Source organism: Arachis hypogaea, chromosome 10 (genome assembly GCF_003086295.3).
Source record: "Arachis hypogaea cultivar Tifrunner chromosome 10, arahy.Tifrunner.gnm2.J5K5, whole genome shotgun sequence".
In the NCBI taxonomy this organism is placed as follows: domain Eukaryota; kingdom Viridiplantae; phylum Streptophyta; class Magnoliopsida; order Fabales; family Fabaceae; genus Arachis; species Arachis hypogaea.
The window spans coordinates 17,326,478-17,339,940 of record NC_092045.1 but is presented as its reverse complement, the minus strand read 5'-3'; the positions used below and the strand labels follow the sequence as shown (position 1 = coordinate 17,339,940).

Here is a 13,463-nt window from a genome sequence, read left to right as displayed (position 1 = left end):
TGCTCGCCATATTCACCAAAGTCCCGAAAAGAACTTGAACGGATGCTCTCTGCTATGATACAAGAACCAGTTCTTCAAATCCAAAGGATGACAAGAAATATCCAACCTATGCCAGACAAGCTGAGCTTTTGGACAATCCCGAATACAATGTAAAACCGATTCCTGGCTAGAAAGACATCTTGGACACCTATCTGATGACAACATCCCTATTCTAAAGCGAAAACTTGCAGTAGGAAGAGCCTCCTTAAGACACAACCAAGCCAAAAACTTATGCTTTTCTGGAACAAGCTGACGCCAAAGCCAAAGCCAGTTCTCCCGCTCCTCCCAACCAAACAGCTGCTTACACAACCACAAGTAACCATTGCGTGAGTCATAGAATTTGGCAGCAGATCCACTCCAATACCAACCCACTTCCGGACCTGCTTGTTCATCTGGATTGTAAGAGAGAATATTACCTTTCAGATTTTGAGGTAAAGGAGAATAAAGAGTATCCAAATGCCACCTACCAACCGACCAAATATCCTGTATCCGGAGATTCGAATCAGAAATGTAAACATAATCCATCTCATTAGATAACCGTCCTTCTCTTCTCCAGCTAGAAAACCAAAAATTCTGGTTCAAATCTCCAATACACCAAGCAAATCCATCCTTCAACACTTCCCAAGCCTTGCAAAGACACCTCCAAATGAGAGAGTCCTTGTTCTCAGAATAACTAAAACACTCATAAAAGGTTCTAGTAGATTTTATATATTAAGATTTATTTGTTAAAAATTGTAGAATACCTATAGTATCCCAAATGTAAGAAGGATGCTTTAACAACATAGTTGTTTTTATATTGACTTGCTTCATAATATTAATTTATACAAATAGCTACATATTTCTAATCACATCTTACCCACATTTACACCATAAACAATAATCACAGACACAAACAAATCACCAAACTCAAAAAACTTATCACAATTTCAAACACCTAATATTAGATTTCATTGTGCTAATTCTCCATGCTAAACCCTTCAGTTATCATCATTGTTTGCAAGTTGTTGTTTTCCTACTATGTTGCCCTTTTTCTCACCATCTTTAAACACAAAGAAACCACACAACATCCTTCCAACTGTTTGTCATTTCATCAACAACAAAGAAACAAAACATTAGAAGAATACCCAAGAGAAAAAATTGCCAATAATATATTGAAGACAACACATAAGAGAAAAATCATACAACAAAGAACTTATATTATAAATTGGACACTCAAAAACCCAGACTACCAAAGCATAGGACACATTCTACAGCCATACCAATCTGGAATTTTTTCCAATCTACCACGATTAGGGTTTTTCGCAGAGACGCCATGGGAACGTGACCTCGCAGAGCTCGCAGAAGCTTGGCTGCTTGAACCCATCATCTTTCCAACAAGGTCAAAAATAGGAATGCAATTTAGGGTTTTAACTCTCCTTTAGGGTATTTATTTGGGTTATTTGAACCTTTTTTATATTATGTATTTGTTAGCGTTCCAACATAGCAATCTGAAATCTAGGTGGCAACACACCTTGGCAACTTAACATATCACATCAGCATTCCATTAATGAAGATCATTTCAAAAGCAAACATGAATCACAATTCAATATTTGGGATCGCAATTGAATAAATTGGAATTTTAAGGTCGAAATTGAGGCTAATGTAAATTTTCTGGAGCCAAAATAGATTTTAACTCAAATAAAGACAGAGTATCTTGCATCAAAGAGGTTAGTGTGCAACTTTGGATAACAATGGTTAACTAGATAACCTCTTAGATAAGAGTACTAATTATAAGCATCATTCTATCTAATTACCATTTTGTCTTCTTAGTACAGAAGCGGATAGTATTTTATGTTCATTTAAGTAGACCTTTGACTGTATGAGGGAAAAAAAAAAAAAAAGCCAAGTTGTATTCGACTATTCATGTAAATTATTAGCGATATACAAATATCAAATTGCTATAATTATCGTGCATATTGTTTGTTTATGTTGTGAATATTACGCACAATAATGATTGATAAGGTAGGATTTTTGTGTTTCGGTGTCTCAATTTATTTTACAGCTATTCAGGCAAGTAGCTTTTTGATGGTCTCACCCGAGCAACTCTCAGATTCACACACTATAGTTAATAGATTATCATATGGTTTTAACAAGTTCATTACACCCCCCAAAAAATGATAATGAATTAAAAGCCAAAAGAACAAAACTTGTGGAGCTCCGGTTTCTTTCAAGATTTCGTGAAAGAAATTGGGAAATAAAAATAGAACTACCATCACTTTACATGAATCCTTAACAGTAAAACATTAGCAACTTAAATAATTAGTATCTGTCATATCTTATTGGCCAATAACAATAAACATTTAGTAAAGTGTATGGTAAAGTAACTATTCTGCTTAAATAAAATTTAAAATATTTATTTTAAATGTTTTTTAAATATGCCTTCAAAATAAAATTTCCCTTTTATTCAAAGAAAAAAAAGAAAAGAAAAGAAAAAAAGACGAGAATAGCACTGATGATTCTGTTAGATGATGCACAAAGTTCATGTTTCCCACCATGCTAGAAATGTGCTTAGGCCTTTGCTATTGAAGAGGAATTCATGAGCCTGATCTGAATATATGATGTTTTTGTTCTGTATTAAGCACAACATCCAGTTCTTATGGAACTGATGATCATTATGTGGATGAGTAATTAATCTGGGAAATGGCTTGGTTACAAATAAAAGAGGAAACAGAAGCGCTCAGTCGTCGGGCGCTGTAGATTTGAGAGGGTTAATGGTGATGGCCATGTTGCATACTTTCTGATGTAACTTCACCAAGACCTTTATCAGTTTCTTGGTCTGCAACTTCTTTAACTACCAAACAAAAATATTTGCATCCAGTTTGAAATCCCATCAATTTCTTCATATGAAACCCTTATTTATTTAAATTAAAGGATTGATCAAAACAAGAATGAAGCAATTTATTATTTATTTTTTTTCTTAGCAAGAAAAAGAAAGCATACCAACAAAGAATAAACTATTTTTACAATTGATCAAGGTTGGCAACAAATAACAATGAGTCACAAAATCACCAAAATTAAGTAATCCCAAAACAAAAATTTAATTGAACCATAACCCTATAAGATTTGATCAAAAGATTTGAGATACATGGCAATTTTCACTCTTCCTAAGGAAACCCCTTTGTGGCCAACTTACTTTCTCTCATACAATTATTTCAAGTTTCCAAGACAACAAAAGAAAAGGGCAAGCTCCTCAACTATAAATCATGAAGACAAATCATACCTCAGATCCTGGAACCTCTTCATCAAGCTCAACTTGAATTTCTCAACTTCTGCATCCTCAAGTGAATTTGGTACAGACCTAATGATTGAAATGGCCCCAGCATTGTGCAGCGACGCAAGAACTTTATCTACAATGAAGTTTATTATCTCAATCAAATAATCAATGGAAAAATGAAAACATAGAAGAAGACTAGTGAAGCAGAATTGATTTGGTTGTACTCTTGCATATCTTTCAACCTCAGCTGTAATACCCATTACACTGGAGTTCATTCTTTTCCCTTTTTTTGGTATTAAAAATGGGATTAATAATAATAAGTAGATTGACACAGAAAAATGAGATGTTATGCGCTATGCTTATGACATTCCAATGTGTAACAAAGCCTTTTGGCTTTATCAAGTTCAAGTTTCATGATACTTAAGAAATTGATATAGGATGCTTCTTCCCTCAAGGTTTAGAAAAAGGAAATTTTCATATTTCAGAACCTAACAACATTTAGGACAAGCATCCATTCCCAACAAAACCACATGAATGTACGAATAAAGGCTTTCAATTAATCAATGAACAGATTGTCTTCCTCTCTATATACTCATATCAGTTGAATAACTTCAATCAAAATTAGTAGATGGCTGGAAATTGGTAGTTTACGAGAGTTAAGACCACAAAAGTATGATTCATCTTTAATAAGATAGCAATACCTTTCCAATGGCATGGTCATAATATTTTTTTTCCCTCAAAAATAACGTTCAGAAGAAATCCAGGAGGTGATAACTAATGAACAAATGAACGCATGAATAACACATTTAGAATAAGACTTTAAAGTAGAACCTGATTGTGACAATGCAGCAAGAGCCTCCAAAGCTGCTTTTCGTGTGCGGTCATCCTTAGCCGTGCTTAACATATTTAAGAGCTCTTTAGCTCCACCCATCTCAAGTATCTTCATCCTTCTTTCATCTTTCAGAGAATAGGAAGTGAAAATATTTTTTGTATGAACTTATGCAGTAGGTAGTGAAGATCCAAGAAAATAATGCATCATAAGATACTATTCTAAATCAGTTTCATGAGCATCATTATTCACTGCCACATTGTAAACTAATAATATATAATTGCAAACATAGAATACTCAATAAAGCTACAAACAAGCAAAAAGTGTCGACTGTCAAGAAAATTTCTCAGTTATTGAGCAAAATTCAGTTTCAAATAACTGAAACATGTCTTTACTCAAGAAAAATATACAAATAAAAATAGAGTAGCTCTTTCACCTATAAGATCCAGCCACTGAAGATCGGTAAGAATCTTAGTAACTATGCATAATCAGTTCAAAAGAAATCCATAACACTGTTCTCAACCAATTCAAAGTCTCATACACTCTTCCCCATAATACAAAGCACAAGGACAACCAAAGTATGCTAGTCGCAAGTTATAAGTAGTAAGAAATGGAATCTACTCGGCAAAAAAAATTAACCCCAAAGAAAAAAAGAAGGCAAATACACCACGAATAGCTTCCATTTTATTTCCACATAAATGTGTCATAAAATATTAATAGCAAGCAATAGAGAGGTATATAGATAGTAGAAAAATTACCATCTATTGCAAATCGAGTCAACCTAGAAGCTCCCATCCTTTTATACAAGGGATCCCTGACGCGCAAAAGTGAAACTGACTGCTGCATCAAGTTCTCTCCTGATTTTTCATTTTCAAAATTTTAACCACAATGCCAGTAGGTTTGAACCACCACGAGTAAATGAATGCCTGATTACAATTTGAAAATAGTTGCAAGATAAAAAAAAATGTTGGTAGTCTACTAAAAATGATACCCATATAAGGAAAGAACTGGTATCCTGCGGCTGCAGCTGTGGCGAAAAATATCGTCTTTAATAGCCATCCAACTTTTCTCTCAGCTTCTTGTTCAATAGATAGCTCATCTGGAAATCCAAATAGCAAGTGAAGAAGTTATGCAACATAATTGCAGCTAACAAAATGAAACTAAACCAGTCCATGTATATTATACAATCTAGATTTGTTCCTCTCACTCTAATATGAAACCATTCCTCTCGGTGTATACATCCCTAGATACATAAGCCCAAAATCAACAATTCAGCAGGAAAAGCATATATCTATCCAGATGTGATATATGCAAACCATTTTTTAAACCCTAAACCCTAAACCCTAAATCCAAAATCAACATGAAACCATATATCAGTTTCTACAAGAATTAGTACCTATATCTTTCTCAATAAAACAAAAATACCGATAAAATAGAAACTCATACCTTTGCCACTATATGATGAAAAATTACGAGATTGAACACTGATCACAGGTCTCCTCTTACATAAATACTACCAAACAAAAAAAGAGAAATAACATGAATTAGCTAATGAGTACCTACTAAGCATTAAAAAGAATTGGAGAATAGAAATGGCAAAAATGAAGGTTAAGATTGGAGGTTACGTTAGAAAAGCGAGCAGCTACGGCGCGCATGGTTGCAAAACGTGGATAAGCTGAAGCTCAGAGGTTACAGTGTTCCCTTTCAAGGTAGCGAAGATCGCGTTAAAATCGTATCCTTCCGCATCGGCTGAAATCGCCGTCCAAGAATGGTGATGGCAGCGTGCGCCGGCGACCTTCAAAGGAGCAACAGAGCTTCGTCCAGATTCCAAAATTGAGAGCTTGAGACGAGAGTTTCGACTTCAGAGCATAGTTGTAAAAACCGAACCGGTGATCAAACCGGCTAGGTTATTGGTTCACTGGTTTACTGGTTCAAGTAATGATTGAACAAAGGTATAAAACAACAGCTATTACAAAATACAAATTCACATCAATTGTTCAATATTGGGAGCATAACCTATTTCCAAAAATTCAATTCAAAGGGTTCTTGTTAGGCAAGACAAAAGCAACTATATATGCATTCACTAAAATCTGTTTTGGACATAAAACCAGTTTTGCCCACATGTTTTCAAGCCTATATCTGCCGAATGATTTAAATTATGAGCAAGATTGGTATCTAACTAAGACAAACAACCATGAGAAATTGATGAATGGATAACAAGCACTTGACTCACAAGTAAAATGGTTGCATTCAACTTGAAAATAACCATTTAGTTCAACACGCATTTAAAAGCAACACCATAGTAGTTCAACAGCAAATAATTCGACAAAAAGACTCAGAGTCACTACACTAAAAAGATGCACAATGGCATAATAGTTCAACAGCAAATAACTCCGACAAAAATTGCTAGAAAATACAGCAATCCTTCTTCTAAAGCAAACAGGCATAATGGCATAATCAAAAATTAAAAAAAAATCCAGCAGTCCAGCAATCCGAGAGAGGAGGCAGTGGACGGAGCAAGGAGCCGCGGAGGATGGTGTTTCTGATGGTATATTGGCTGAAGACATTCTAAAACAATATAGAATAGCAATGGTATAAAACAGCAGCTATTACAAAAACAATGTTACATAATCCATATTTCCATATTTCCATATTTTCATATCCAGCAATATAAATTCACAGCAATGTTACATCAACAAAAACTACTATAACCACTACGAATCTGAAAAAAAAAAATCAACAATCTGCCATCAACTAGTTCAACAATATAACAAGTTATAACTCAACAATATATACATAATCAATAATCTCCCATTAACCTATTAGTTATTCACTCCCTTAATCAAATTAAAATCCAACTAAATAACTAAAAAAAAATAGAGAACAGATTTCACAGTTTGGAGACCAACCTGGATGACACAAACGCTACCTTAGGGTTAGGGGGAAGGGGGCAGGGGGGGTATTCGAGAGAGTGAGAGACACATTCGTTTTGAAACGAAAAAAAAAAAGGATTTCCAAACCGGCTGGTTACACAAAAACCGCCGATTCTTTGAATTTTTATAACTGGACGGTTTAAACCGATTTTATCCGGTTCTATTCCTTGTCCAATCAAAATGACTAACCGAATCGGCTAGGTGATCGATTCACCGATTTTCCAATTAAATCGGCCGGTTCGATTTGGTTCTTACAACTGTGCTTCAGAGTTCAGCCTTCAGAGGCGGAGTCTGAAGGATCCATATCTAAGTTTGTTATCCGGTTCGGATCTAGTACCCATGCCCGAATAAAGCCCACGAACTTCACTAGAGAACATAACATTCTGAATTTAATAAGCCCACCTTCTCCCACAGCGGCCTTCTACAACGTGATTTGGTAACTAGGCCCAATATTATATGCCGAAAAAGGAGAGACAAGAACCAAAAAATTTAATGTTCCAAAAAAAAAAGAACCAAAATCTATAGTTGGATAGACATGCTAATTTGGAGTAATGTTATTTTCATATTATATATTTTAGGGTAGATTGTTATTTTAGTGTCAAACCTTTGTGTCAAGTCTTAATTTGATTTATAATATTTTAAATATTCTATTTTAATTTTAAAATAATTTAAACGAATTTAATATTGTCTCATCGTTAAATTTAACACTAAAAAATTAGCATATTTAAGAATTAATAATGTTTGATATTCAATACATAATCAATTTATTAATGATTACTTATATAAAATATTTTTTTATTTTAGAGACCGATTGATAGGTAGAATTTGAGATTTTGTAAAAAAAAAATAGAACGTTAAAAAAGATTTTGATATGTTTTTTTTATAGAACAAGAAGATATGACTTAACTAATAATATTAATGTTCCTGTCAATTATTTTATGAATTATTTGTGTCGAATTTACTAGTTGAATAATATTAATCTCGCTTAAAAATTTTTGAGATAAAAATAAGATATTTAAAAAGTTAGAAATTAAATTAGGATATGACAAAAACGTAAAAATTAAAATAATATTTTACCCTATATTTTAATTTAATATTTTTCAGATTGAGCCAGGGTGAGTTATTCCTTTGGTCTCATGGCATCAGTTGTAATCGCAAAAAGACATCAAATTAAACTAAAGCGAGTTCTCCAGTGTAGATATTAAGATTTTATCTACACGTTTAAATAAGTGTTGGCAGTTTTTAGGTGTGACAAGTGTTGATAGGGTTTAGACATTTTATGCACACTTACAAGTTGTTGCAGAAAATGTCTAAACCTTATCAATATTTGTCACATTCAGAAACTGCCAACGCTTATCTACACATGTAAATGAAATCTTGTTATCTACAGAGAAGAACTCACCTTAAACTAAATGATACAAAATGTAACTATCTCTCTACCTTTCAAATGCAATGTCTTTGGAAACGAGGCTTATTAGAAAAGACCTAATAATCACTAATCAGCTCAGAATTTTCATTCGGCGGATTTTGTACGTTGCGAGGAATTAAGGAGGTACCATGAGATAAAACATGCGTCAATGTCCTATAATCTTTTATTTATTTTAGAGTAAAGTGACAATTAGATCATCAAAGATGTTGACTTTGGACTAATTTGTTCTTGAATAAAAAAAAGTATCATTTAAGTCCTCTAAGATAGCAAATGGTAGACATGTATGTCTTTCTATCAATAAATAGTACGAAATAAAACTGAATTGTCTATGTATTTCGTTATTTATAGTGTTGTATGTCTTGTTACCATCATATGCAAAAAAATGATATAGTTTTGGACAGTGAAGCATTTATTATTTTTTGAGTTTTCATATATCCTTTATCAACTGCTCTCTATTTATTACAAATCTTATCAAAATAAGTGAAATTTTGATTCAAAAGTTGTTATCTACATGACTATCTTTCATAGATAGACATGTCAAAATAATTAACCATACATATAAGCATCACTATTAGGTTTTAGTTGATGAATTAATAGAAGGACATCATGTATTATTCGTCTTTTTTTTTAACCAACTTGAGTTGGTCGAGTGGTCAGCTCACTCGTCCGCGTAAGCAAGTGTCGGAATTCGAATTCCACCTTGTGCATGCAGCAACTCATTAGCCAGCGACAGATCCTTAAATAGAGCTCAGATCCGTGACGGATTAGTCATTGACCTGTATGTCGGGTTGAAGAATACTGTAGACAACCAACCAAAAAAATTGATACTTTTTTTATTTAAAATTAATTTGTCTGAAGTCAAAATCTTTAAAGACCTAATTATTACTTTATTTTTTTATTTATAATTTGAAAGGAAAAAAAGACGAATACTAGCTTAAAACATAATTTTTAGGCATCACACAACTTATTTAGCTAGACTACAAATAAAAAATCAAATAGATGTCTAACTAAATTTTTATGCGAACACCTAAATTTCTATGAAAAAAATTTCAGGGCTTATTGTATTTATATTTAGAAATTTTACTTTTTGTTCAATTTTATAGGATTACATAAATAAGTATAATTATATTAGTTATTGTATATTTTAATTTATATTTAAATTTTTATATGATAGTTTTACTGTTTGTTTTAAGAATAAAAAAATAAGGTAAAGTTAATTATTAATTTAGATACTATTTTTTATTTTTGATGGTTTCATTAAATATTCAAATATTTTGTTAATCAAATTCAATTGAATTAGTACAAATTTAATGATAATCATCCACACAACATGTAGATGAATCACACACTTTATTTTTACATTTTTTTATCATCATTTTCTTATTACTGTTACTTTTTTTTTATTTCTCCTCCTCCTCTTTTAAGTAGTTATTGTAACATTTTTTATTTCTTTTTTTCTTTATTTGAGTTCTTTCTCTTTTTTTTGTTTGTATTTTTGTTAAGATGATGAAATAAGAAAAATTATGAGAGAGTGATGATGATGATGATGAAGAGAAGGAGGAGAGCTTTAAATTATATAATTTATCAGAAAAATAGCACCAAAATTTTTTAATCGTGATAAAAAAAATTTTAATTTTGACACTAATACCTTTTAACCATGACACATGTTCTTGTTAAGAGGGTAATACAAGATGATGATGAGGAGGAGGAGGAGGAGGAGGAGAGTTTTGAATTGTATATAATTTATCAGAAAAATAGCATCAAAATTTTTTAATCGTGATAAAAAGTTTCTTAATTTTGACACTAATACTTTTAACTATGACACATGTTCTTATTAAGAGGGTAATACAAGATGATGATGATGATGAAAGAGGGTAAAATACAAGATGATGATGATGATGATGATGATGATGATGATGATGATGATGATGATGATGATGATGATGATGATGATGATGAGGAGGAGGAGGAGGAGGAAAAATTTTTAACTATGACAAAAAAAATTTCTTATTTTTGATACCAAAATTTTTTAACTATGACACAGAAATTTTTTTAATTGTGTCATTTCTAATTAAATAATATATTTTTCTCATCATTGAACTAATTGAGCGACATTAAATTCATATATAAGAGGTCTAGTTATTTCTGTATTATTTGTAACAAATATATATATTTTTTATTCTAAAACACATTTGAATATATACTTTGTTGGTCCAGTAAGTTTAGGTTTTGGACTTGTGATTCTTTAAAAAAAATTTTATGTCATCTATCAAAAAATTCTGTATCATTTTTAACTAAATGATTTGTTTTTATTTTCACTGAATTAATTGTATAGTATTAAATTAATATATAAGAGATTTAGCTATTCATGTGCCATTTGCAATAACTTAATGTGTCTTTTGATTCTAAAATACATTTAAATGTATTTTGTTAGTTGAGTGAGTCAATTTTACATTTGTGACGACCCTTTAAAGATTTTTTGTGCCATTCAACAAAATTTTTATATCATTTACCAAAAATTCTTATGCCATTCATAAAAAAATTTGGTGTCATTTATAACTAAATCATGTGCTTTTATTATTATTAAACTAATTGTATGATAGTTATCTTAGATGATGATGATGATGATGATGATGATGATGATGATGATGATGATGATGATGGAGGAGAAGGATGAAAAATAAAGAAGAGAAAAAATTAAATGAGAAAAGATGAAGAAAAAAGAGAAAAAAAATCAAATAAAAAAAAGAAGGAGGAGGATGGAAAAGAAGAGAAAGTGGTGGTGGTGGTGGTGACAATGACGACGATAATGAAAGAAAAAAGACGAAGAAAAAGAAGAAGAAGAAAAAAAAAGAAGAAACAACAATAGCACATACACAATGAGTTGATTAAATTTGGTTAAAAAGTTATTTAATTATCTAATTTTTTTGCATCCTTAAACCTTTAGAATTTATTAACAATTAATAAACTAAGTATAAATAAAATTCAAGATTTTAATTTTTGATACATTAAAGTTATGTTCTAAGTTTAACCCATTACTAAATTTTCCTATTAAGAATTCATCAAGAAATTATTTATAGTCTTAATCAACTTTGACATTCTCATGGTGTAAAGATATTAGCACAAAAAGAATAGAGAGAACTTTAGCTTTTAGAATAGAATAATTAGAATGAAGGTGTAATTTCATTGAATGGTTTAAGTTAAATACACTGCTAAATATGATTTTATATATTACATGCTAAAGCCTTTACACATCACAAAATATCTATAATCCCAATTGAGCCATGCCATTTCATCAATGGAATACGTAGTTGGCAACTGCCAATTACAAATACTTAGTTGATGATGAAAGTGGCTTTACTGAATTATCCTTTCTTTATTTTTTCCATTCTCACGTGCGGCTCATATCGAATCTCTCTCACTTGGCTTTCCACTCATTTTTTCCAAAATTTGTTTCTCCCCATTCCGTTTGATTTGTCCCCAAAGAATATATTCTCTTTTTTCCTTCTCTATGAAAATCCAAGCTACATGCACTGTTTATCCTATTCAAACGCCGCAACAAAATTGCGACACCACTACAAAATCGCGGTGCCACAACGAAATCGGGGTGTGATAGTTGACTCCCCTGGCGATTACGTCACTGTCTTTGAAGTATGTAGTCTTCAACCCTCCGTGATTTTATGCAACTAGTTATTTCACGTGGCTAAACTCAATTTTGATATTTAAGATTTGATTATACCTGTGATTTTGATGATCCTGGAGTTTCCAGTTCAATTGTTAATGGAGTTTAGTAGGGGAAACACGCGGCAATTTTATCCAGCCAATTTTTTACTTTCATCTATTTAATTCGTGTTTGATTTAGGTTTCAACATTTAATTCGTAATTCATATTTGATGTTAATTTCGTTTGACTGGACACCCCGGAATTCCGTGGGCTTTCACATGGGCCGTGTGAGAAAGTGGTTATCTTTGACATGGCCTATGCGAGAGATCAGATGGTTGTCACACGATTTGTGTGAGAAAGTGGCTCGCTTTGACACGTCCTGTGCGAGAGATCATATGGCTGTCTCACGACCTGTGTGATAAAGTGGCTCGCTTTGAGACGGATCGTGTGAGAGATCAGATGGTTGTCACATGGCCCGTGTGATAGGTTAGAGGGCTATTACATGCTCCGTGTGATAGATTCGACAAGAGAGGATTGTGACATGGCTCGTGTGAGAGATCAGAGTGATGTCACACGGCCCGTGTTAAGATATTAGACTTATTTTTTTAGTTTTAGTATTAAATTAACCAAATTAAGAAGTGGCTTATGGAAATTGCTTAGGGTAGTTGCAACCAAAATAGTGGCTTTGAAATATTTTTGTCAATTATTAATCATTCGTTAGTTTGGAGGCATAGGTTTTTAGTTATTACCTGGACCAGAACATGGTTGTTTTGCAAAGTAGTCATTCAATTTTCGACTTAAATTATTTTTGTTGTATTCAAGTGTCTTTATTTGATTCCGCGCATTTCGTTTGGTCCCATTTGTATTGTTGGTTTAGGCATTTTTTGTTAGATGTTAACAATGTCGGCTCCTTCGTGATTTTCTTCCAAGGTACTTTTGGAAGCGTGTTATCAATTGAGGTGCCATCATGAAATCAGAAATTGGTGATGATATTCCCGTTGTTGGCATAGAATTCGAGTATCTAGATGCAGTAATCGAATTCTACAACAACTACACGAGAAGAGTTGGCTTTGACTGGAGGAATAGGAGTTCGAAAAAGAATGCCGATGAGGTTGTATATGATGATATACTTGTCTGCAACTAGGAGGGCAAAACAAAATCAAAGGTTGATGAAATGGGGAAAACCTAACAAAAGGACATACAAGGTGTAAAGCCAAGATGATTGCCTATTTTGATGTCAGCGATAGTTGGATTGTTAGGGTAGTTGAACTCAAACACTGTTACGATCTGAACTGCACTAATTCAAAGCTATTGAGG

The 13,463-nt window shown here is 32.4% G+C and overlaps 1 protein-coding gene across 6 annotated transcripts; it reads right to left on the bottom strand.

Moving 5' to 3' along the window:
* Nucleotides 1-811: 811 nt before the first annotated feature.
* Nucleotides 812-7,152, bottom strand: LOC112715291 (uncharacterized). 6 transcript variants are annotated; one of them, XM_025767043.3, is made up of 8 exons: nucleotides 7,031-7,152; nucleotides 5,747-6,047; nucleotides 5,568-5,634; nucleotides 5,113-5,220; nucleotides 4,880-4,978; nucleotides 4,124-4,249; nucleotides 3,299-3,425; nucleotides 812-1,114 (listed from the first exon to the last, which is right to left on the bottom strand). In XM_025767043.3, the coding sequence occupies exons 2-8, from the start codon at nucleotides 5,774-5,776 to the stop codon at nucleotides 1,081-1,083; spliced, it is 591 nt and encodes a 196-aa protein (XP_025622828.1). In that variant the 5' UTR covers nucleotides 5,777-6,047; nucleotides 7,031-7,152; the 3' UTR covers nucleotides 812-1,080. The 6 variants fall into 6 exon arrangements, with proteins under 6 accessions (XP_025622828.1, XP_072060774.1, XP_072060776.1 ...); XM_072204673.1 differs by having other exon boundaries at nucleotides 5,747-6,689; nucleotides 7,031-7,144; XM_072204675.1 differs by lacking the exon at nucleotides 812-1,114 and adding an exon at nucleotides 2,601-2,869.
* Between the last annotated feature and the right edge of the window lie 6,311 nt (nucleotides 7,153-13,463).

Excerpts from the sequence above, each read along its gene's own strand:
- LOC112715291 (XM_025767043.3), bottom strand. The coding sequence starts at position 5,776 with ATGCGCGCCGTAGCTGCTCGCTTTTCTAAC. Across the intron at positions 4,979-5,112 it reads CCAGTTCTTTCCTTATATGG|GAGAGAACTTGATGCAGCAG; the intron begins GTATCATTTTTA and ends ATGAAAAATCAG. Across the intron at positions 1,115-3,298 it reads AAGAGGTTCCAGGATCTGAG|TTGGAAGGATGTTGTGTGGT; the intron begins GTATGATTTGTC and ends AATGACAAACAG.